This window comes from Loxodonta africana, chromosome 1 (assembly GCF_030014295.1).
Source record: "Loxodonta africana isolate mLoxAfr1 chromosome 1, mLoxAfr1.hap2, whole genome shotgun sequence".
Classification (NCBI taxonomy): Eukaryota; Metazoa; Chordata; class Mammalia; order Proboscidea; family Elephantidae; genus Loxodonta; species Loxodonta africana.
The window spans coordinates 37,453,844-37,478,979 of NC_087342.1; the positions used below are offsets into that span (position 1 = coordinate 37,453,844).

The 25,136-nt window shown below is 44.2% G+C and overlaps 1 protein-coding gene across 21 annotated transcripts in view; it reads left to right on the forward strand.

Annotated features, from left to right (window-relative positions):
- Positions 1-25,136, forward strand: part of DUSP22 (dual specificity phosphatase 22) — a 93,431-nt gene that overhangs the window by 41,592 nt on the left and 26,703 nt on the right. For 14 of the 21 annotated variants that reach the window (XR_002787623.2, XM_023557612.2, XM_023557622.2 and 11 more), the window contains one exon: positions 1,716-1,798. The exons of 6 other annotated variants lie outside the window; for them this stretch is intronic. Coding sequence is in view for 14 of the 15 variants with exons in the window: in XM_023557612.2 (XP_023413380.1) it covers positions 1,716-1,798 (83 nt within the window). In the remaining variant the exon portion in view is untranslated. Of the gene's footprint in view, positions 1-1,715; positions 1,799-11,044; positions 14,657-25,136 lie in introns of those variants that run through there. One more of the 21 variants, XM_064279760.1, reaches the window with a different exon arrangement.

Here is a 25,136-nt window from a genome sequence, read left to right on the forward strand (position 1 = left end):
AATCATTGAGGCTTGTAAAAATGCAGATTCCTGAGCCCTGACTTCAACCTCCAACTAAGTTGGGGCTCAGAAATCTGCCTTTTTAACAAACCCAAATAGTTCACAGGCAAGTTAAACCTTTAGAACTACTCATGGAGAACACATACACACGTAACTATAAAGAAGAAAACAAAAACCACTTATAATCCATCTCTCAGAGATTATTACTGTCTGGGCTAAGTCCATACAGCATTTTGTTTTGTTTTCTGTTTGCTTTTATGTGTTTTTACAAACTGAGCTTATAATTTTGTACCTGCATTTTCCCCTTGCTTAACGTTATGTCCTGAGCATTTTCCCATGTCATTAAATATTCTTCAGAAACATGATAATTACACATTTGCCTTTGGATCCGTTTTTACCCTGTGTCATTTTACAAAGCTGGTCCCAGTCCATGACAGGGTATGAGGGCTGACACTCTGAGAGTTCAAGCTCAGGAGAGTGGCACTACTGGGTCTTCTGTCTGCAGGGAGGAGAATTGGAGGGTGATATAATTTTGCTGTCTCCTTAGTTTTATAAGCAGATAGCCAACAGATAACAGATGGACAGCTCCGGTTGAAATTCCCAGAAATTTTCCCAGTTTTACTTTTGTCCTAAAGTAAATGTAGAGGTTATAAACCATAGCTTTGTCTCATGGAGACCTGTACCTGCTTTTGACACCAGGGTAAAGAAGACTTGGCAGATTCCTGTATCTTCTATAGTTAGTGGGCGTTTGTCTTTATTTTTAACTTAGATTACTAGTCATTAAGAGATAATTGTCTTTTTAAAGTCAAAACCATTCTAAAGATCTGTCATGGATTGAATTGTGTCCCCCAAAAATATCTGTTAACTTAGCTGGACCATGAGTCCCAGTATTGTGTGACTATCTACCATTTTATGTGATTTCCCTATGTGTTGTAAATCCTGTCACTGTGATGTAATAAGGTGGATTAGCAGCAGTTATATTGATGAGGTCTACAAGATTAGATAGTGCCTTAAGCCAATCTCTTTTGAGATGTAAAAGAGAAAAGCAAGCAGAGAGACATGAGAACCTCTTACCACCAAGAAAACAGCACCGGAGGCAGAGCCCGTCCTTTGGACCTGAGGTTCCTGCACTGAGATACTCCAAGACCTAGGGAAGACTGATGACAAGGACCTTCCTCCAGAGCCAGCAGAGAGGGAAAGCCTTCTCCTAGAGCCTGTGCCCTGAATCCGGACTTCTAGCCTACTGGAGTGTGAGAGAATAAACTTCTCTTTGTTAAAGCCATCCACTTGTGGTATTTCTGTTATAGCAGCACTAGATGACTAAGACAACTTCTTTATTGTTATGTGTCTCATATAAAAGACTAACCTAAATGTCCACAGTTTACAAATGCCAACAACAAAATGACTTTCTAAGTTCACTTCCTTTAAACAGCAACCATCATGATTACAATGTTTGTTAATCTAAATACATTCTGAGTTTTAGGTGGCCACTTTGGATTTAAATATGTGTTATTTAAGTAATAAACTTAGTTATTTGTGTGATACATGAAAGCAATAACCCTGAATTCTCTAGATCTAGATTATTCTGGGTGTCGATAATTATGAAGTTCCAAGAAAGAAATATGCCAGTCCCCTTGTGTTATTACCAGCTAAATTTTAGGAGTAATTAACATACAGAGAATATTAAACTGTCCAATTTCTTTCTTCTATGACAGATGCAAGAGATGCAGAGCAATTGAGTAGGAATAAGGTGACACATATTCTGTCAGTCCATGATAGTGCCAGGCCTATGTTGGAGGTAAGAGAGAGCTGTGGGTGGTTGTGTGTCTGTGTCTGTGTCTCTGTGTGTGTGTGTGTCGTCTCTGTGTCTGTGTGTTTGTGTGCTCTAGTGTTTACCTGTAATTCTTCATTTGTATTCAGTGAGAGTGAATATGACATTAGTGAAGGTGAACATGCTCTCTTGGACACCAGTGTGTTCCTGTGATTGTTAGCGGTATTAATTTTATGCTCAGGTCACATTTGTGTTGATGCCCTGTCTTTGGCCTGGCAGAAGGATGTGTTATTTTCCTGATTATACTCCAGCTGCATTGCTAGCTTGGCTTTCATGGCTACATGCCAAAGAATAAGCTGATGCTGCATTTCCCTCTGGATCCTAAGGGCATTTAAAACTCATTTTCATTCCTTTCAAAATAATCTCCTATTTTAGAATCCAAAATAATTTAGGCTGATTTTTTTCCCATTTAAACTCAGTTATCTATCATTTGCTTTCAGGAATAAAAGACAAATCAGGGGTCAAGTGTCACTTGAGATTTTCCATTTTTTTCTCTGGTCTAGAGAGGATCAGTGTATAAGCTGTTGTTGTGTGTTAGGTTTTGGGGGTAAACAGGGTGTGTCTGCCTGTACACTAATTCGAAAAACATCTTGAATTTTAACCAAATGCACGGTTTTAGCTGTTGGCCGGGAGTGAAATCTATTTCTGTTTATTAGCCTTGACAGAGACCAAGTCACCCCTTTGTAGAAAATGATGCATGTGTGGTTGTGATACGTATGTGTTTTTCTACTTTAGGGTGGGGTGTTGGAGAGGGAGGGGTGACTTGTTCTGAAAGAAATAATCCTAGTTTAAGCTGTTTTCATTTAAATTCATATTATTTAAGAATAGGTAATATATTTTTAGTTTAGATTTATCTATTTAGCCATAAGAGCTGCCAGATTTCAGTTAATATGAAACAAGCTTAAACAAATGAGAACACAGAATCATAAATGATTTTATTAAACTTTGTAGCACTAGAGCATAGCAGTTGGTGAACATACATCAATTTATTTCTCCATATCTGTGAGTTCATACTTCCTTCTGTTGTTTTAGCTCACAGTATTTTGTAAAGGTGCTATAATTTGTGTTGCAGCATGATTTTATTTAAAATGTATCATTACTAAGAGCCTAACTGTTCTTTAAAAATATTGACTCTCTTTTTTAATTCATCAATAATCGTTTGTATTTAAAATATAGCCAAACTATAAGATGATATGTTAAATTAAACTGCACACTTGTCATGATTGATTTCCTATTAAAATGCAGGATGAGGGTTGAGGTTTCCTTTTTTTTTAAAATAAATTACACGTATGTTCTTTCCAAGGAGCCCTGGTGGTACAGCAGTTAAGCACTCAGCTGCTAACTGAAAGTTGGTGGTTTGAACCCACCCTGTGGCTCCATGGGAGAAAGACCTGGTGATCTGCTCCTGGAAAGATCACAGCCTAGGAAATCCAATGGGGCAGATCTACTCTGACACATGGGGTCGCTATGAGTCAAAATTTGACCAGAAGGCACCCAACAACACTGTGTTCTTTCCATTCTCAAGGCTGCTTTGTTGCTTTACACTACATTTAACTTACCACATTATTACCTAGGAATCTGGACCTTAAATCTGTTCAAAGTATAACTTCCATCTAGATACAAGGTTTTCAAGTGTTGGAAATGAAAGAGCTCTAATCCTTATCCATCCAGCCACCCCATTTTATACGGAAACTAAGGCTAGAGAGTTAAGTGACCTGCCTTTATATCATAGCTTAGGTTAGCATTGTCCCTCTCATCTTATTCATTCTTAATTTTACAAGTAATCCATGAATAATTTGAAACAGTAGCCTTTTTGATTTCACAAGTGGAAAAACTGAGGCCCCAGAAGCTGTTTTACCTGAAGCACTCACATCACGTTACTGGACAGAGGAGGTTCTGTAGAGCCCCAGCAGGTTAGCCTTTATTTAGCCATGGTTGGTACTTGCAGGCAGTTTCCATCTTCGTTTCAAATCCAGTTCCAGAAGCCCTGACCTCACCCAGGCCAAGATGACTTGGGACATTGTTTGTTTGGAGTTGGTAGGGATATAGTAGGTAGGTTTATTCTTGGGCAGCTCCATGTTGTGCTGGTCCTGATTCTTGGAGGGAGGTAGGGAGAAGACAGCAAGGAAAGGGCAGGTAGCGTACGGTCCAGACAGCTACGAGGCCTACTTCCCAGCCTGATGGGTGGCATTAATTAAGAGTGAGGGAGAAGGGGTGGGAGAGGAGAGCATGGCCTGCTTTATTTCTGACATCTTCAAAACCATGGATGTTTATTGAATGGCCCCTAGCTTACTCTGGACTGTACTAGCCTGGGCCTTGGCCAGAAGTAGGGAGGTGGTTACTATTAAAAATTAAGACTTTAGTGCTTCTGGATCCATGAGGCAATTCTGTGAGCTTTGGCGCTGTGTGGTTATATATCAGACACTATCCATTAGTATTTATTTCTTTGGGTCTTTTCTCACACACAAACATCTGAACGGGTTTAAAAGCAGCATAGAGCCTGGAAAGAGTTGACCTGTAATGAGTGGTGCTTAATGTCAATTATCAAGGACTTTTAGAATCTTTAGTTATGCGTTTCTTGAGAAGGAGGCTCTGTGAGAGAGGATGGTCCTATTGTTTAATGTGGTTTTTTTTTTTTTAAGTGCTCAAAAATGTTAGTTATTTTCATTAGGATGAAAACTAACATTTACTCGAACACCTGCTTGCTGTATTAAAAACAAACAAAGATCAGTTGCTGTCAAGTCACTTCCAACAAATGGTGACCCCCTGTGTTGCAGGGTAGAACTGCTCTGTAGGGTTTTCAAGGCTATGTATGACGTGTTGAAAGCAGATGGCCAGGCCTTTCTTCTAAGGCACTACAGAGTGGGTTTGAACCACCAATCCCTCAGTGGTTGAGTGCTTAGCCATTTGCACTACCTAGGGAGCCTTTCTCACTGCATGCACACTTCATTTGATCTTGTTGCACACTTACAACAATTCTGTGATTTAGGTCCCATATTATCTGTACATTATAAATGAGGAAACTGAGGCTCAAAATGGTTATAGGACTTGTTCTGGGTCACACAGCTGGTGCATGGCAGGGCCTGAGGCAGTTTGCTGCATGGGCTATACCCTCGACCAGCCCTAGGGCCCAAATGTGAAGTCCCAGCTAATGTATTTATTTGCTCACTTTGATTGGCATCCTTCTCCCCTCATAGTAGATCTCTCTGGGCTTTTGCTTTTTGGAACTGGGCTATTTATCTTGACTTAGAATGCTTCCAGGGCAGGAGCCATGTCTGAGATACCTAAGAAACTATATGAGACCTTTTCTGAAACTTGCTTGAGTATGAGAGGGGCCTGAGGTGCTGTCCCCAAAAGAGATTTTCTGGCCTTTCCGCTAGAGAATCTGATTCAAGAACAGTGGGGGCAGAGCCCTGAATTCTGAAAAAAGAAATTTTTTTTTATTGTGCCTTAGGTAAAAGTTTACAGCTCAGGTTATTTTATCTCATACAAAAATTTATGCAGACGTTGTTATGTGCCCCCCTAGTTGCAGTACTTACAATGTGACCTCACACTCCCCCTTTACACTGTGGATTTCCTGTGTCCATTCAACCACCTCCTATCCCTTTCTGCCTTCTCATCTCACCTCCATACAGGAGCTGCCCATTTAGTCTCATGTATCTACTAAGAAGCACACTCTTCACGAGTATCATTTTATGTCTAATAGTCAGTCTAATCTTTGTCTGAAGAGTTGGCTTCGGGAATGGTTAACAGAGAGTCCGGGGGCCATATCTTTGGGGGTTCCGCTAGTCTCAGATCAATATTTATTCATTTTGTATTTTTTTTTTCTGATTAATGCCAGCTTCATTGGGGTGAGATGGTATCTCATTGTAGTTTTGATTTGCATTTCTCTATTGGCTAATTATTGTGAGCATTTCCTCATGTATCTGTTAGCTGCCTGAATGAATGTCTTCTTTAGTGAAGTGCCTATTCATATCCTTTGCTTATTTTTTAATTGGATTATTTGTCTTTTTGTTGTTGAAGTTTTGCAGTATCTTGTAGATTTTAGAGTTAGACCTTGATTGGATATGTCATAGCCAAATTTTTTTCCCAGTCTATAGGTTGTCTTTTTACTCTTTTGGTGAAGTCTTTGGATGAACATGAGTGTTTGATTTTTTTTTTTTTTTTATTAACTTTTATTGAGCTTCAAGTGAACGTTTACAAATCAAGTCAGACTGTCACATGTAAGTTTACATACATCTTACTCCGTACACCCACTTGCTCTCCCCCTAATGAGTCAGCCCTTCCAGTCTCTCCCCTCGTGACATTTTTGCCAGCTTCCAACTCTCTCTGTCCTCCCGTCCCCCCTCCAGACAGGAGATGCCAACACAGTCTCAGGTGTCCGCCTGATATAATTAGCTTGCTCTTCATCAGCATCTCTCTCCCACCCACTGTCCAGTCCCTTTCATGTGTGATGAGTTGTCTTCGGAGATGGTTCCCGTCCTGTGCCAACAGAAGGTCTGGGGAGCATGGCCGCCGGGATTCCTCTAGTCTCAGTCAGACCATTAAGTATGGTCTTTTTGTGAGAATTTGGGGTCTGCATCCCACTGATCTCCCGCTCCCTCAGGAGTTCTCTGTTGTGCTCCCTGTCAGGGCAGTCATCGATTGTGGCCGGGCACCAACTAGTTTTTCTGGTCTCAGGATGATGTAGGTCTCTGGTTCATGTGGCCCTTTCTGTCTCTTGGGCTCTTAGTTGTCGTGTGACCTTGGTGTTCTTCATTCTCCTTTGCTCCAGGTAGGTTGAGACCAATTGATGCATCTTAGATGGCCGCTTGTTAGCATTTAAGACCCCAGACGCCACATTTCAAAGTGGGATGCAGAATGTTTTCATAATAGAATTATTTTGCCAATTGACTTAGAAGTCCCCTTAAACCATGGTCCCCAAACCCCCGCCCTTGCTCCGCTGACCTTTGAAGCATTCATTTTATCCCGGAAACTTCTTTGCTTTTGGTCCAGTCCAATTGAGCTGACCTTCCATGTATTGAGTGTTGCGAGTGTTTGATTTTTAAGAGCTCCCAGTTATCTAGTTTCTCTTTTGCTGTTTGTGCATTGCTAGTTATGTTTTGTATTCTGTTTATGCCATGTATTAGGGCTCCTTGTTTAACGTGGTTTTAATGTGGTTTCTGGGATGCGATGCTTTGCAAAAAAAAATAAGTATAGGAAATTTAGCACACCCTAGCACCCTCTAAAGGAACCCTGGTGGCACAATGGTTAAAGTGCTTAGCTGCTAACCAAAAGGTCAATGGTTTGAACCCATCAGCGGCTCCTTGGGAGAAAAGACCTGGCCATCTCCAGTAAAGATTTATATCCTAGGAAACCCTATGGAGCATTTCTACTCTGTCCTATAGGGTTGCAATGAGTCAGAATTGACCCACTGGCACACAACAGCAGCAGCAACAGGCCCCTCTTAAGGAATCCTGGTGGTGCAGTGGTTAAGCACTTGTCTCCTAACCAAAGGGTTGGCAGTTTAAACCTATCCAGATGCTCTGTGGGAGAAAGACCTGGCAGTTCTCCTCTATCCCATGGGGTCTCTGTGAATTGAAATTGAGTCAACGGCACACAACAGCAACAAGCGCCTCTTAAAGAGTGACAGTGTATCGGCAAAGTAAAGGCTCTGCAGTGAAGACACATATTTACCAGTCTCTGATCAGATGGTGTGTGTGTGCCAAGTGGCCCATTCCTGCCAGTGTCCTGTGGTACTCTGTGGGAACAGGTCATGGGTCCTAGATTAAGGAGGCCTCTGGAAAATTCAATAGGCAGTGGGTCTGCTGCCCTCGGAGACTAGGGTGAGCCTCCTGGGTGAGCGCTTGTTTGGAGGCATGTGCCTTACAGCTGGTAAACTGAGGCAGCAGGGGTCAAAGAAAAGGCTCCAAACCTGATCTTGCTAACAGCTGAGACTACATCAGTACCAGATGCTACCTTCTGATATTGTTTCCTTTATTTGGCTGTGAGGATGTGCTTTAGGTGGAATGGAAGATAACACAGATTTTGTGCCTGTTAACATCCTCTCTGGATGTAATGATTTGTAATCTGTTGCAACACTTGGCCACTTGCAGTAGTATAAAGTGCACTGCCTCCTTTAAGAAAAGCCCGATAGATATGCTGAAGGCATATTTAGTCACTTACTGAGTTTACTTTAGGAAGGACTTTAAGTAACTCATGTCTTGGTTGATTTTAGTGAGGTTAGATCTGACCCTCTATTATCTGAGTGATTTTCTTAGGGGATTTCCCAAAATAGCATTAGCAAGGCCTCTTACTCTTCCTGGCAGCCTGGTTGGAGGATGAGAGACAGATCCTGCTGTCAGGCCTCTGGAGTGGGCTGGGGCATTGCTGCTGGTCATTGATTGAGGCAGAGTTGTCTTCAGTGCTTCTCGGTGGGTGGACACAGGTTGTTTATCTTTCCGGCCAGGGGGCTCTGTGGTTAGTCAAGGGAAAGAGGCTCAAAGCTCCAATGACTGTATCTTCAGAAGAGTCATTGAAGAGTCAGTCTTTCAGATTGAAGACTCTTAGAAATGTGCTGGGATCATGGGGACCTCCAGAATCACCAGACTCAGCTCTAAATGAACATCTGAGATTTTCAAGGCTCTGCCTCCATCTCTACAGCTGCTGCTCTTTGTGTGACAGAGAAATCAAAGACTCCATCCTTGGGGGGACAAGGAGAATGATGTTCTGCGGGGTGAATGGACTTGCCCATGGCCCCACAGCTGGCCTGGGTAGCTCAATGGAACCTGAGGTCTTCTTCCCCAGGCCAGGGATCCTCCCAGAGCACCTCACTGTCCCAGTGCTCTCCTGCCTGACTGGCCTTCTGATGCTGTCAGCAGAACTGTTGTCTTGTGGCTCCATAGGCGTACACTGTGCACATCTTTGTGCATATACATGCACAGATATTCCCTTGCCAAACCCTTTTGATGATCACTCTCCTCCCAGAATTAAAACCTTTGTTAGAGTGAGTCACTTTGAAAGACAGACTCCAGTGCATTTTTTTTTTTTTTCTTTCCCACAGCCAGGAGATTTTATTTTATTTTTAGTAAGAAGTTTGAGGCAGATGGAGTAAGACAAACTTAATGTAATTCCAACTGGAGTTGTGAGATCATTTCTTTCTCATAGATGAGCTTAATTTAAGTGTAATAACGTGGTATAATTTAGGGTGTATGTTAAGATAGTCCTGAGCTGGATTTGGGCAAAGGAGGAAGGAGGATCAGGTCTTTTCATGTAACTGCTTTTTTTTTTTTCTTAAAATGAAAAGGTGCTCTCACCAGCTACAGGATGAAGAGTGTATCTCTCTTCCTCATATTCCCCCAGCCTACTCGTATTCTGCAGAGGCAATGCCTCTGTTTGCAGTTTTTCAAGTATCCTTCCAAAACTTTTCTCAGTAAAATTTGGCTTTTATGCAAATGAGTTATACTATGAAACTGTTATGTAATTGTTTTCACTAAAGAAAATCTTTAGAAATCTTTACAGGCATGTATGTAATTTTTTACAGCTCCACAAAATTCTGGTATACACGATATCAAAATTTATTTACATAATCTCCTGGTGAACATTAAGCCTTTTCTGTATTTTTCTTTTTTACAACACTGCTGTGAACTTCGTTATATCTACCTATTGGTGTAATTGTGTTAACGTATTCACAGGGTACATTCCTAGCAATGATTTTTCTGTGTCAAAGACTACGTTCATTTTAAATTGGTAAATATTGCCAAATTCGCTTTGGAAAGGGTTGTACCATTGTACCGTTTGTGCTCTTGTTAGCAGTGTGAAAGTACCTATTCTCCCATATTATCACCAACACAGGGTTTTATTATTTTACTTTTAATTATTAATATTTTTGTTTTGTTTCATTTGTCCAGACAATTCTTCCCCTTAAAGGCAAGGGGTTATTGATTTATTGATTTTGTAAGATCCTACTACGTGCCAGGCCCGAGGACAGATGCTAGAGATACCAAAAGTGAATTAACCCCAGTATCTGTCTGCCCTGGCAAAAGACTTCATGTATGAATAAGATAAGTATTATGGTTATGTCATAAATGTTAACAGTAACTACAATAAAACAATAAGACAGGAGCTTTGGCTCAGGGCAGGCCCTCGTTCTATAACTCATGTAGGAACAGAGGCTGTGGAGACTCAGAGGAGGAGTCTCCTGTGTGTGTCTGGAGGTTTTTGCAGTAGAAGGCATTAGGCTGGGTCTTTGGGAATGACTAGGAATTCAGAAAATCCAGTTCATGGTATTCCGGCCAGTGGGAACCTGGCACAAAAGCATCAAGAGATGCCTGGCTCTGGTGTAACCCCCCTTTCCTCTGTGGTCTCATGTGATCCTCCAAGAACTCTAGGAACCTGATAAGGCAGCCGTGTGGCCCTACTGCCGTCATGTGGTGGCGTGGTCAGGTGACTTGCTCCTACCCCACAGCAAGTAGAGAGGTAGGCCTGAAACCCAAGGTCTTCTGACTACAGAGGCAGGTCCTTCTTGCCAGCCATACCAGCACTTTGGAGTACATGATACTAGAGGAAACAATCATTGCCACTAATATGAATTTCAAATAGGAATTAAACCCAGGCCCACAGTGATAAAGGAGACAAAGCCTCCTGTGGGTTTCTATGATCAAGGCCTTGCCAGAGTGTGTGTGTCTGTCCTGTGCTGAATAGGGCTGTCCTTATTTGGGGGCAGGTGTGAGGGCTGGTGCTAACTCGTATTACAGAGACGGTACTTTTTCAAATCAGAAACCCAGTATTGTTTATAGGTGCTGAGGAAGTAATATTGAGCAATGAAAGGTTTCTCCCTTCCCCTGAAAAAAGAAACAGAACATCTTTCTAATGTAAAAATTTCAGGGTTTGTTTCATTTTTCATTCTGTGTATTTAACCAGAGCACCTGCAGGAAACAAAACCATTTTTCACTATTAACAAAATGCCTTAAAAAGTATTCTCGTGCCTTTTCTGGACTGATAACACAAAGAATTTTAATTTTTAAGTGATGCATTTAAATAGAATTCAATAGAGGGAAAAACATGTTTATGTTCATATATTCAAGCCAGGGTATTATATGTATACCAGCTCGATTTTGTGAGCTGGGTTGGGTTCAGCATGGATATTCTTTCCGTTTTAAATTATGGCTTTTATATTTTGAACCATTTAAGTTTTTTTTTTTTTTTTTTAAAGAATGGAATGTTTTCATAGGTAGGCATTTATTCTTGGTGATACCGTTTATTTCTTTCAACACTAAAGCATTTTCCCTGAGGCTGTTCTTTGTGGTGTCCAGGCTCGGAAGTGAATTTTGTTAGTTTTGCTTGCAGTTGGCTACTGTTCCTGGTTCAGTTATTCTTTTATCCATGTGTATATGTGTGTCTAGACATAGATGCTATATCTCATGTTGGTCTGTATGTCTGTATAGCTCTGTATCTTCATTGCTGCCTGCGTATGAGGACACTTGCCCCAAGCTGAGATGTCCACTTGGCTTGGACATCTCCAAGGGTGATGGGCGTTTTTAGAGACCCTGGCCCCACCGTTCCCGCATCCCTCCCTGTGACCCATGCTCTTTCTCTCCTTCAGGGGTTTTGTTGGCTTCCCAAATGTAGAGCAGACCACAATCAAGGTGCTTAGTGATATTTAACGTTAAGAGAGCATGCCTCTATTCACTCTTCTTCTTTCTTCCCAGTCTGTGTTGCCCACCCAAGTCCTGGCTTCCCTTCAAAGCCCGGCCCAGGCTCTCCTTCCTCTGCAAAGGGGCCACTCCCACACTGCCTCCAACCACAGCAACTCCTTCCTCTTTCTTCTACAGTATTTGTAGTTTGCACTCCTCTGGAAATGAATTACGTGCACCGTGGCAGCTTCTGTATTACTGCATCCATTGGCTTCTTGCCCCTTTATGGAATGATTTAACCCTTGGCTGCACTTGTCCAAGCTCCTAAGCTAGACTGTCGCTTGCTGCAGGCAGGTCCAGGCGGAGATTTCCTTGGACGCCCATGCGCCAGCCTGGGCCTGGCCCACAGAGGCTTCCACAAGGGACTCACTGAGGGACCTGAGAACATACACCCCTTATCTTCATTGCAGAGAGGGCAGTGGATTCTGTGGTTACCTGTGTCTCTTGGGCTTTGCTTAGGAAGGATGCATTAATCGGGGCCTTGGGTGATTTGTGAAAGGCAACCGGTAAAGCCAAAGGACGTCATTGCTGCAATGTAGCCCAATTGATATGGGCTGTTTCACTGTGCAGTTCCTCACATCCAGCAATATTGGCATGTGTGGACACCTGTTTTATAGAGCTGGTGGGGCTCTAGTGCAGAAGCATCTCTGATTAAGTTATTAGAACCAAGATTGTCCTGTGAGGCTTCTGTGGACTTCTTATTGATCTCTTCAGGTTCTTCCAGCTACCTTCAGATTGGATTAGAAGCTCGGCCCTATAAGGAGGATATTGCATCTCAGGCTCAGACAGTGAATAATCATTACAACAAGATTTATTGTGTTCAAGGCAGTGTGCCAGGCATGGGGCCCAGTGTTGGCTATGACGTCGTCTCAGACTTTGAGGAGCTTAGAGTCAGGTTGGGAGGGCAGGTCATGAAAAGCTAAGAGAACATTTCAGCACAGGGACTCCTGTTCTGACTTTGAAGGTATCCCTGGCCCAGTGGTCCTCCCCTGGCAGCCACGGGCTGACCTGCAGAGCATCATCTCCAGCTCTGCCTTGCACATGGTCACCTCAGTGTGAAGGGTCCAGCCTTTTTGAGGCCTGTTGGTCATGGAGCTGTGGGCCGTGCTCCTTGTACAAATGGGTGATGTCCTCCTGGAGGACACAAGTCTGGTGGGCAGAGTTCTGGCCAGGACGGTTGTGGCAGCTCTGCCTGTGATGGCAAAAATCAGAGCCAGCCTACACATTCATCAGAACAGCAGTGGTCACTTATGGTACTTTGTATGAAGAAATACTCTGAGCAGTTCAAAAAGAAGAGGAAAGTTTATATGTGTTCCCAGGGTAAAGTTAGCTGTTAATCAAAATAAACAAGTTGTAGAATAATATCCATAATATCCTATTTGTGTAAAATTAAAAGTCAGTTGTGTGTCTCTCTGTGTACATGTATAAGCATGTAAAAGCACAGACAAGGGCTTGAAGGACCATACTGGATGGGAAAGATGACGTTCTTGTTTTTTCTCTAATTTTTTATCACTTGAAATATTTTTTGTTTTGCAACCAGAGTATCTTCACATTACCTCTGAATGAAGAGGGGTGGGGGAGCAGGCAGGTGGGTGGAGGACCACACTCTGGGTGTCTGTAGCAGTGGCAGGGAGATTGCATCTCGAATATTCAGGCTGGGACCTGTTGTGTTCCCCAGGGATTCGTGGTGACCACAAACATGCCCTGTATTTGTTGCCCTCCATCAAGAGGTAGGAGCCCTGGTGGCACACTGGTTAAGAGCTATGGCTGTTAACCAAAAGGTCAGCAGTTTGAATCTACCAGCAGCTCCTCGGAAACGCTGTAGGGCAGTTCTGCTCTGTCCTATAGGGTCACTATGAGTCAAAATCGACTCGATGGCAGTAGGTTTGGGCTTAACAGGTCAGTTAGGTACAAAGCAAGTATATCTACTTCATTTATATCATCTTTATCTTCAAAGATGACCAAAACCCACCTTTCAACTATATAGATTTTATTTTTCGTATCAATTATGCTGTACTTCTGTTTGTTTGATTGGTTCATCTAAGGAGTCTGTGTGTCTTTTTAGGACTCACGCATTCCCTAGTGATGCAGCCTGAGGCAAAGGGCAGATTTACTGTTTCGCTTGGCTGTTATTTCCAGGGTGGAGTATGTAAATGCTCTTAGTGGCATCTCAAAAACACCACACTATCAGATCGCTAAAGAGGTCGAGAGCTTTTGAAAACAAGTAACCATCTGACCTGGAGTGGTTTTCCGATGGGCAGTTGTTTCCAGAACCTCAGTGGTGGGTGCTCACCTCTCTAGGGAAATCCTTTGATGCTGCCCAAGTACCCACGGCACCTTCATTAGCAAACGCTTGCAGCAGCTTTGATGTGTTGAGGTAAATTTTTTGAAGCCAACCCCAGACACTTAAATAGAGATGACTCAGATAGAAATGATGATGGCAGGTATTGAAAGCTGTCTAGTAATCGCTGTTTCTTGAATTCGGTTGTATCTAAGTCCCCTGCATGTAGGCAGTCAAGTGCACAAAGTGTTCTTCCTCCAGCTGCTGACCCTACTGGTCACAGTCTCACTTTTAAACAGAATCCCGGTTTAAGTATGGCGAGAAGGGGCTTGAAATCTTCTCGTACTTAATTGATTCGAGGGAGGAAACCACATTTTTTAAATCTTGAATTAAGACATAGACATTAGCCTTCTTTTTGCCTGGCTTTCTAGAGGTACTCAGAGAGGAGAGGCGAGAAGGGGCTTGAAATTTTCTCGTACTTAATTGATTCGAGGGAGGAAACTGTATTTTTTAAATCTTGAATTAAGACATAGACATTAACCTTCTTTTTGCCTGGCTTTCTAGAGGTACTCAGAACTTCCAAAACCCCAGTGCTTCAGCTGTGTTATATTCTCCTTAGTGCTCATGCTTACTGACATGCTTCCTAGATTTTTCCTCTAAGTCAAGTCCCAGTTTCTTGAGCTTTTCCTGATCAGCCCCCTTTCATCTCTCTTCTCCCCGCTCCTCTTCCTGAACAGTGGATGGTGTACCTGGCTCTGTGTCCTTGGGGTTGATGTTGGACGTGTGCTCTCCTCTGCTGCCAGAATCTGCAGACTGAGGTCTTGTCCCTGCTCTCTAACCTGGATGACAGGGCACACCTATAAGCAGACTGTAAGTGCTGAAGTGTGTGGTGCAGACACGAGGGCGCCCTGAGCCTGTAGCAGATAAGCTTGTTCATGGGCTGTCAGACTGGGACCAACTTGTTCAGAGAGGAGATACTGAGCCAACCTTGAAGGATGGGTGCAGTTTGGCTTGGTGGGGAGGCAGGAGGGGACATGTCTCAAGTAAGAGCTGCCCTTCAGGTCTGGTGGAGGGGGGACATCAAGGAGGCCCCCAATCGTGGAGTGCAGAGTGTGGTCAGTGCAGTGGGGTGAGGGCAGTTCATAGTCGGCCCTCCTTTGGGCCAAATTGAGTTATTCCTTCAGAATCAGTAAACATCTCATGAGCACCTACCTCAGGGAGAGACAAGCAGTCACGTAAGTCATTACTGCAGTGCGAGCTGTGAATGAATACACAGTGGAGTACCTGGCAGAGCCCACCAGGTGAGGTAGGCATCAGCAAGGATGCTTGAGAGTGAGGGTGAACTGGAGCTCTGGGCAGAGGTCGGGCACAAACGGGCACATGCACGTGGAGGGCTCAGCAGAACTACAACAGGAGGTTCATACCAGGGCAGAAAAGTCACGTTTGCCCAGACTTCTTTTCCAGGATTAGGGGTGGAACGCAGCGAGGGAGATGGGTGTCAGGAGACCGTTGGGAAGCTCCTGAAGTATCCTGATAGAATTATCAGGGCTTGAACTGGGACACTAGGAAGAGGGAGTTTTCCAGAAGCGAAAGAGTCAGATTTGGTTTGAAAGTGAGTTCCACAAAGTGACACAGCAAGGCTGAAAGTGCAAGGAGGGTAAAATATACTCCCGAAAACAAAAGGAAGCTGGCACAACAATAGTTTCATCAGACAAAATAAAATTGAATGCAAAATAATAGTAATCGAGATAAAAAAGGGAAACTATATCAATGAACAAATGGAACAACCCAGTGAGAAGTTATCGCAGCTGTGGACACATATGCATCTAATATAGAAAGTCAGGTCTTAGTGGCACGTGTATGACTGTTCACTAGTTAGATGTGAGCACACATGAGGTGCAGCTGGATTGGCTGGAAAACCAGGAGGCAGAGCTGTGCCAAATCCCATTCTGGTTAAGGTGCGCACACGATGCTCACAAGTAGGCCGGGGCAGAGGTCTAGCGCTCAGGACGGGGACAGGCATCCTTAGTGTACGCTGTGGGGCTGAGTAAAGCCATGCAAGAAAATGCAACCAGAGGGTGGGTGGTAAGCTCCTTGCCCTTGTGCGGTGCCATGCTGTCACGGTGTCAGTTCTGGTAGGTGCCCACATGCCGTGGTGTAATATGCGTGTGTCTTGACTCCTAGTGCTAAGACCACTCCACTGTGTAAGCTCTGGTTGGTCCCCTCAGGGCTCCACGAGGGCATAGGGCCTGGCAGGAGGCGCTCTGGCCCAGGTGTGTGAGTTGTGTTCTTCCTCGAAGCTGAGCCTACAGCCGGTTGTCAACACCCCTTAACAGGAAAGTGCTCGGGCACAGCTGTGCTGATGCTGTGAGCACGAGGATGGGGAGAGTCAGTGATAGAGCAGCAAATCCAGCAAGTTTAATAGGGGAGGCAGTTTCATTAAGGAGTTCAAACGGGAGGAGCAGCTTAGCTTGGCAGAAACAACCCAGGAGAGTATCAGTAGAGAGTATCAGGTCAGGACAACACTGTGTAGCTGCCGGATTAGCAGGAGCCCCGAGCACTATTGGGAGGGATGAGGACGTCCAGCCAAGGGCATTTGGTGGGTCGCAGGCTCCTGGGTGAAGGGCCTCGAGTCTGAAACCAGAAATTTTCGTGTGAAGTTAGAGATGGTTAAAGCAAAGTTGAACCGTTTTCTGAGCACCCTAATTGTTTTAAGCCATTAGAAAAATAATGATTTAAATGTAGCCTGACTTAAACAAATCTACCTTTTCTAAGTGCTCTTAATAATTCATTACCCAGTAGGTGGTATTGGTGGACCTTGTGTCTGCCCACACCTGCAAGGGAAGTAACCCAACCTCACTTTAAATTTCTGAGAACAGAGCTATAGCACCTTTCTGGTTCCATCACCTCTGTGTGGGCTAAGTGAACAAGGAATTGCCCCCATGTCTTTTACAGTTTTCCCTTCTCTGTGTGGTCTTACTCTTGGGATGTCTTGAGAACTTTGTATGTGTGCTGGGGTTCAGTTGGTATCAAACCCTAAGTTTGAATAGGGAGAACTATTCTCCCCTCTCAGATATCACCACAGCTTGTACAGATGTTACATTCCAGCACCCATTCCTGGGCACAGCGTCTTCAGTATTGCTTGCCCTCTTTTCTGATGTGCACACCAAGAAATGGTGGTGAAAGTTAGGGCTAACCCAACCACGGCTGGCTTACAGTGCTGGGTGAGTAGGAGGAAGTACTGGGACTGAAGTCTGAATTCGAGCTTCTTTCTCTTGAGGCCCAGCTTGTGGGCCTGTTTCATCTCAGATTTTGTCCCCACTCGAGGAAGATTATTGGTAGGCAGTTGGCTACTTCAGTGAGAACCACGGCCACCTGTTGGTGAAGGGAAAGGGCACGTCAGAGCAGCGCCAGAGGCTCGTCCTTTACCATGTGACAGAAGCTGCAAGAGGCAGGCCCCCTGTGGTTCTTCCCCTGGTGATGGTGTGAGGCTCGAGAAGATGGAGGCTTGGGCAAGCAGAGCTGAGGCCAGACCTTGCTGAGAACCCCCAGCTGCGGGAACTCTGCCTAGTCAGAATGGTTTATACATCATTTTGGGTTAGACTGACCTGTAGAGCTGTTGGGGCCTAGCACTAGTGGGACAGATCAAACCACTTTCCTATTGAATGGCCTTTTTTAGTGGAGACCAGCTCCAGGGCATCCAAGGGAACATAGCTCCCAAGCTACTCTAAATGATCGTCAGTTTATGTTATGGAGTGGCTTGACCCAAACCTTAAAGGAAAAAAAAAATCTAACTTAACAGAGTAAGAGTAACATTTCAGAGTGTTTTAAAAAATCCATTCCTCTAAATGAAGACTTTCCACCTTTGAATTAAAACCTCCCTGCACTCCTGCCCTTGCAGCGTCCTAGCAGTTGAGCCGCTTTGACTAGACGATCGCGTGGTTCTGTTCACCCAGGCACGCTCTGTCTTGGTGAGGATCCTTCTGTGCAGTGGGGCAAGAGGGGCCAGCTGCTACCCATTGGGTTTCTCCCAATGACTGGTCACCTTGGAGCAGGGAAGAGTTTGGTGACAAGTTGCCTCTTCAAAGGAAGGCCCTGGAAAACAGATTTGCTTGCAGGCTGCTGCCCTGACCCTGACCCACTAGCCCTTAGAGCCAAGAAGGCAGCCAGGAAACCCCACACTTGCTATTAGTGAGCATCAGGCCAAACCGTGGAGTGCAGGCCCAGTGGTTTACAAGTAAAGACGAGCAGTGCAGGCCCAGAGGCTTATAACTAAAGATGGGCAGGCTTGTAAGTCCCACGTGCCCATGTTGTGCAGGAGTTGTTCCCTTTGTTGAGGGGAGAGCTCCAGTTCTCTGCTTTCCTTACTGCCCTCTCTCCCCACTGGATTCTTGTGACTTGGAGCTCCTCGGCTCTTTTGGCATGGGTTGAGCACTGGCAGTTGCATTTACAAGCACAGCCTTTTCAGGGAAGGCCCCGGGGTAGGGCCTGGCACTGGGTCCCTGTTTACTCCTTTCAGGGTCTAATCCCAGAGGGAGGACTGGTACTCGGCTGGAGAGACTGAGTGCTGTGCAGAAAGAGCTTCTTAAGGGCTGCTCCTTGGGTCCAGGTTTACAGGGGTGTGGCAGTCGACAGAGTCAGTCACTCACCCTGTAGCTGATTTAGAATTCTGTCCCAAGTGAGTGAATCTGAGAGTAGCCTGCCTTGCCAGAGAGGCCATAAGTCAGGTCCGAGGCAGTCTACCCCCTGGGCTGAGAGCTGTGTTCCCGGGAGAGAAGTCTGTTCTGTGACCCGCTGCTGTCAAGTCGATTCCGACTCATAGTGACCCTGTGACAGATGAGGGCAACTCAGGAAGATGCTGGTGCCAAGGAGAGGGAGCCTGCACCTGCTTTCTCCTGATTTTCCAGGAGAGTCCATTCCTCTCTGCATTGGCGACCTCGTGTGAGGCCGCTGTCTGGCCGCCAGCGAGCAGAGGGGACTGCCATCTTAGAGGCCACTCTGAGCAAGCCCACCTCTCACCCCTCATTGAGCACTGTCTGTGTGCCAGGCATTGCACTTGGTGTTATTCACACATTGCCTCTAATTTCCTTGTTAAAAAACATCCTGCATTAGAGTAAAATTCCTCTGTTACTCTCTCTCGCAGAGGGAGGACTAGAATTGACAAGATTTACGGTAAGAATTTTGCAGTTCTAAGAAGGTGGCACGCTATATGTCACGTAAATGTAGAAGAAAAACGTGAAGTGCAAAATGAACTCCAAGTCATCAGAATGACTTTGGTTTTGAAATGGGCTGTCTAGACAAGGGTCTGCAAACTTTTCTGCAAAGGATCAGATAGTAAAGTTTGTGCTGCAAGCCCTATGTTTTTTGTTACGGCTGCTCAGCCCCCTACTATGGGAAGCTGCCACATGCTGTGTGGGCTCATGGACCATAGGTTGCCAGTTCTGGGTCTAGGGCACAGGTGGTCAGGAACAGAGCTGGGATGGGCCTCCAGATAACTTGGCCATCATACTTCCATGGGCCTGTGCTGGGTCCAAAGTTTGGGGCTGTTTAGCCCCCAGTTTACAATCCTGAGAGTGTCTCCCTGCCTTTGCCTCTCTTCACCTCTGGTATTTCCCACTGTCAGTGATTCCTGGTTACAACATGCTGCTGAGATCATTCGTAGCACAAGGTGTAAACACAAGGTGGAGGCTTAGTCCTCCTCAGCCTGCGTAAGTGAGCATGTCTGCATTGAAGGTGGCTGCAGAGCTGACGGGAGGGGTCCCAGGCCAGCCTATGAGCCCTGCTGTCTGTGGCACTTTGGATTGGTGGCCATATCTTTAAGTTCTAAAAATTGAGCTCCCTGCCCCTGCGTTCTTTCCTTCGTTTGGCAAGCACTTATTGATGTGTTTCTTCCAGGAGAGGGGTACTAGGATACCATGCCTAAGGCAGGATCTAAGCAGTCAAGGAATTTGCAGTCTGGTGGGAGTCCGAGCAACTGGCCTGCTCACAAGCAGCTGTTTATAGTGCCCTGTGCTAGGTGCCATTCTCCAGAGGGAACTTGAGCTTTGCCTGAGGGTGGAGACAAGTGAGGGCACGGCAGGCTCTGTGGGGAGAGGTGGTGGGTTATATCGGAGAGGTTCACTGTGGCAGTACCACTGGGGAAGGGCCCTGAAGGAGAAGGGTATTCCACAAAGGGGAGCTGCAGCGTAGAGGGGCCAAAAAGTACAGGCCATTTGGAGAGCCTTGCAGGCGGCCCGAGTGCATGGAGCCTGAGGCAGGCGGCGCCGAATGGGGGGTGCGGGTGCTCTGTAGGACTCTGGAGGCCAAGACTGTGTTTTGCAGACAGTGAAGAGTCAGTCACCACAGAATGCTTTTTACCAGCTGGGATGTATGATCGAATAAAAATTTACTTTTTAAAAAGATAAATTTTTTCCTAAAGGTATGTGTAGATTACTCCTGAAGTATCTATTACTGATTACCCCTTCCCTATAAGCATCAGTTTTCATAAACAGTAGTTTTTGATATTGTTGTTTAACACTGACACTCAATACATAATACATAACACTGTAGAATGGCCTGATTTTGCAGTGATGGCTTAAACATAGTGTCCATCAGCAGCATCCCAGCCTGACCCAAAGGACAAGGAGGGCGTCTGGTTGTGAGTAGAGCCACCCGGGTGCCCCTGACCTCTGATAGCCAAGGCTGTATTGGCTCAAGGAAATCCGATGTGCTGACTGTGCCCACTTTAGTCTTTCATTGAAACACCTTGACAAAAATAAGCTTTGAGTCCTCATCTGTTGACCTCGCAAGTCAAATATATGTAGTTTTTTGACTAACCTGAAAGAAGTCAGCAGGTGTTGGAGGTTTATCATTTGCATTTTGTCTCACAAAGGGCTAAATCTTGTCTCTCCACTCTGACCTTCCCACCCCCTCCCCACCCCCGTCAAGTACTGCATGGTTCTTGGAAGTTGTTATTTGTAGTCGTGTCTCCTAAATTTAGCTCGTGCAGGAAGGAATCAGTGGCAAGTGGGTACTTCAAGAAAATACATCTTTGGTTTTACAGCCTGGCTGGACTTAGCACGTGTGTTATCTAGCACAGCTACAGGACTGTGTCTAACTTCTGTTGTGAATTTCTACAATAATTCCCTTAAGATTTCTGTTATTGTACAAACAGTAAAGAAAATAAAAAAGAAAGATCACCCAGGATTTCATCCCCTGTGCTCCCCTGTGCCTTATGTGTTTTTATTTTTTCTGCTGATTTCCGGTTTTTGGTCCACAGCAGACACAGTTTTTTTCAGATGTCATCATTATATGAATATAGCTCTATAGTACATGTTTTTCCTTTTTCCTTTAATATTCCATAATTTCTACAAACCTTACTGGCTGTGTGAATTCTTAAATTAAGGAGGAATCAAAAACAGAATGTCCCAGGGTGGAAAGCCCATGCTGCTCCCATGAGTCGACACACTGTGAGGGACTTTGTAGAGGAGGCTTGGTTGCCAGCCCACAGAGCACAAAAAAGCACTTCCCAGGCAGCAGGTGCCACCTCTGGAGTCCTGGTCTTCAGCAGTGTGAGCAGACTGATTGTTTTAGAGTTTACTGGTCTTTAGGTTTATATAAAAGTGCTGATTGATGGTGTTATCTCTACTGGGAGAGAGTTTTGTTGTGTTTCATTTTTTGGTAATTGTATGTATAAGTTGTGGTCTTGCTTCTGATCAGGTGTGGGGCAGCCAGGATTTTTCTTCTTATTGTATTTCTCTTTTTTGGAGTCATTTTTTTTTTTTTAATGTGCTGAAATTAGATCTTAAATCTCAGTAATGAGTTTTAGACGATCGGAGTTAGTAAAGACTTCTGTTTGGAAGCTACCCAGTCCAATCAACTCTCTGCCCAGCTGCCTCCTAACAGTGATGGTTTGATAAGAAACCACATGATAACTTCAGGGGCCCTTCTGCTGTACACCTCTATTGTTGCTGGCACTGACAGGGTAAGATGAGAAGCCATGGTTCCTAATTGTGCCTGTTTTATGAGCAGCTAAAGTAACTTCCATTATGTGGATTTCCTTCCACTTGATGTTTCCTCTTAGGTTTTGGGTAGGCCTTTGCAGAGAATATTGTTGTATTCTATAACCAGTTTTATAACCAGTTTTCACTAGCTTTCCTGGGAGAGAGAAAACAAATTCTGAATGGCTTGGTCTTTCTTTTGAGAAGTAGAATGTCAATTCGGTTCTTTAGAAGACTCTTACTTACGATGTTTCAGAAAGGAAGGAATAGTGAATTTTAGAAATCGTACTTGAAACAAGCGAGAGTTTGATCTCTTTATCAGTCTTGAAATCAGAATATTGTCCTTGGCCTTTCAAGTACTTGCCTATGTGCTGTTTTAAGTGTAACCTCTAGTTTCAGGGCCAAAGAAAGGCAAAAGCCTTACTTTTGGTGGTTACTATGCTTGTTGAAACAGAAAACTGAAAAAATATTAAAACTTTTGAGAATATTGACTTAGAAAGCGTTAGCCTTTTGTTCAAGAAGAGTCTTCTTGAATACTTTCTGAACTTTCTTCTCAGCCAAGGGATGGCCATCGTTTCTCTCAAAACCTGGCAACCCTTCCTTCCTTAGCCGATCCCTCCTAACTCTTTCACTTCTTTTCTCTACTTAACTAAATTTTATGATACATTTCTTCATATGAATTAATGTGTTGCTGGGTATTATGAGTGGTCTGTATATATATGGTCACTCAGCATAGGAAGAGACTTTTCCTCCCTCTGAGGCTACCTCATAATGCATTGGTTTGATTCTCTGGGCTTGTGGCATGCAAAATGCCTCATAGTCAAGGAGGTTAGCTACTGTGTCTTTATCCTCTGTGAAGACCAAGGACTGGTCCCCTAACTAAGCAGAAGGGCTGATTTTGTATTTCAAGATGGTCTTGGGCCAGCTCTCGGTGAAGCTATAACTTGACGTTTGTCTTCTCCATCGAGGTTTACTGTTTGGTGGGCTTTCCACTGGTGCCCTTTTATAAACATCATGGAAAGTGCTGAATTTTTTTTTATTTAATAAGAATTTTATTTCAAGGAAGAAGGTAACCAATTTTATTTTTTGTCTTCTGTTTTTAATATTAGAGGTAATGTGAAGGAATAAATGTCATGTAACGAACACTACACTAATGGAAACGTTGCTGCAATTTTTACTATTTATGAAGTTTTCAGATTATTCTAAACTGTTTTTAATGTTTTATCTATATATACACATTTTTTTTTAACCTTAAGTGTACTATCCATGATATAGCTAAACACATCCTATCCTTTATCTCTCTCTACACCTCAGCACTAGAGAGGAGTTCTTTGTTTAGGTCCTATTAGATGAAAAATTCATTACACATGACATTAAATCATTTAAGAACTTAACTCATTAGCAGTATGGTAATTTTAAGGCTGTCCAGCTTTCTTGTGGCATTGGAGTCCTTTGTGCTGTTAGATCTCTGCTGCTTTCTGGATTAGTAATTAACTTTCATGAACTGTACAAATGTGCAGGCATATTGGAAGCCCTTTTGTAGGTAGCACGAATTCTGTAGTCTATGGCCTCAAAAAGACTTTTTTTTTTTTTTTTTGCTTTGCTAATGACTAAGCCAAAATAAGTAGATGCTCTTGGGTGGCAAGCAGTTGAGCCTTTTGACAGTTTTGACTCTTTTCTTTACTGATTTACATAACTTGTTCCATTCCTGTTCTAGATCACTGTTAGCTGGTTCTTAGACATGTCCCGTCTGAGTGGACAGGCAGAAACTGCTGCCTTGGAGCAGATTGTGGTGAGCGTGCCCTCAGCCCAGCCTCCGTCCGCCCAACTCTCGGGTCAGGACTCACCAGTATATCTTAGGGCTGCAGTACAATGTTTTTCTATCCAGTGCACTATTCTTACAGTGTGTGATCTTCATGTGAACTGATTTTCACCTTGTTCTCATCATTCAGCAGATATTTAATTAGTGCATACTATGTGCCAGGCATGGTTCCAGGGAAGTTGCTGTAGCATTATTATTGTTCCATCTTTTTTGAGAGACATGGTATCATTTTATATTTTGTATTTTCTCTTCACTGCCTTAATAGCAGGAGCCGCCAAACTTGTGATCAGGAGCTACTCTGTTGCTCCACCGGTAGGCCACTGTAGCCACCACACCTCTTCTAACTCGTGGAGGGGGTGCCTGTGGCCAGCGCTGCAGCCTCAGCCTCTGTGGCTCCCAGGAGGACTGCACCTGCAGGTCGTCACACCCACTAGCCTCCTGCTGTGGCCAGTGGCGCGCTTCCTCATGTGTGTTGGACCCCTCAAAGGGGCTGTGAACCCCGCAGGACACCTGAAGAGCACAGACCCCATCCATCACTCCACTGGGGTGTTGATGTAACAGCTCTTAGTAAGCTCTTCTCCCAACTGGTCTTCTTCTTTTCTTCAGGCTAATTTTAGACTCCAGTAGAAGAAAGTGATGTCAGTCCACAGTGTGGCCAGCTGGCAGCAGGAGCTTTGCAGGGAATTGCTTCAGCATTCTTTTTTTTTTAATGTTACAGAGGGGTTTTTATTTAAAAATATGTGTAAAACTAAAATATCAGAGTGGCATTATCATTATATATCACTGCTTTTGGAAAAATTTCTTTTTCAGCCTTTAGTTAGCAAGGACAAAATAAAACTTTGTACCCATGCTTCAGGATTCTTGATGGGTATAAGCCACTCTAGCTGGAAATGGCAGTGGAAGGGAAGGTGGAAACCAGAGAATTCTTCAGTCCCTCTGGGAAGACTGGCCTCAGAGGGGCTGGAGGAAGTGTGTGGGTAAGAAGGCATTTCACAAACTGATGGGCCGCGTGCACTGTCCACTCTCACTTAAGGGGAAAAGAAGAAAATTAACTGAGTAATTTTAATATGGCTGTACCAGATGGTCAGTGTATGTATCTACAGCATAAACTCGTTTGGCCTAGATGCAGGGAAGGAGCAAGGTGACTTTTTACAGTGGTATTTCCTTTTTAGTTTTCTTGCCCCTGGAATCACTGCTCTAATACCTCTGCGTTGGGAGGGCCATTAGAACTTCAGATAGCTGCCTCGATATTCCCCTCCCAGTCCAGGAAGAGTTAGGACAGACAGAGAAGGAGGTAGATGGGGATAGCAAATTGACACTTGAATGGGAAAGAATGTGTTTCCGTGTCCTCTTCTACCAGCTGACCACTGAATTTTAAGTATTAGCATGGTTAAAGCCTGTTTGGTCAGATGTGAAGGGCTCCCATATGCTAAGCAGTGGTTAAATTCTTAAAGACCCAGTGGAGCCTTTATTGGGAGGTGTAATGACTGACTCAAAGCTAGAAAGAACATAGTGAGAATGTTTAGGAAATAAGGCTTCTTCTGACTTT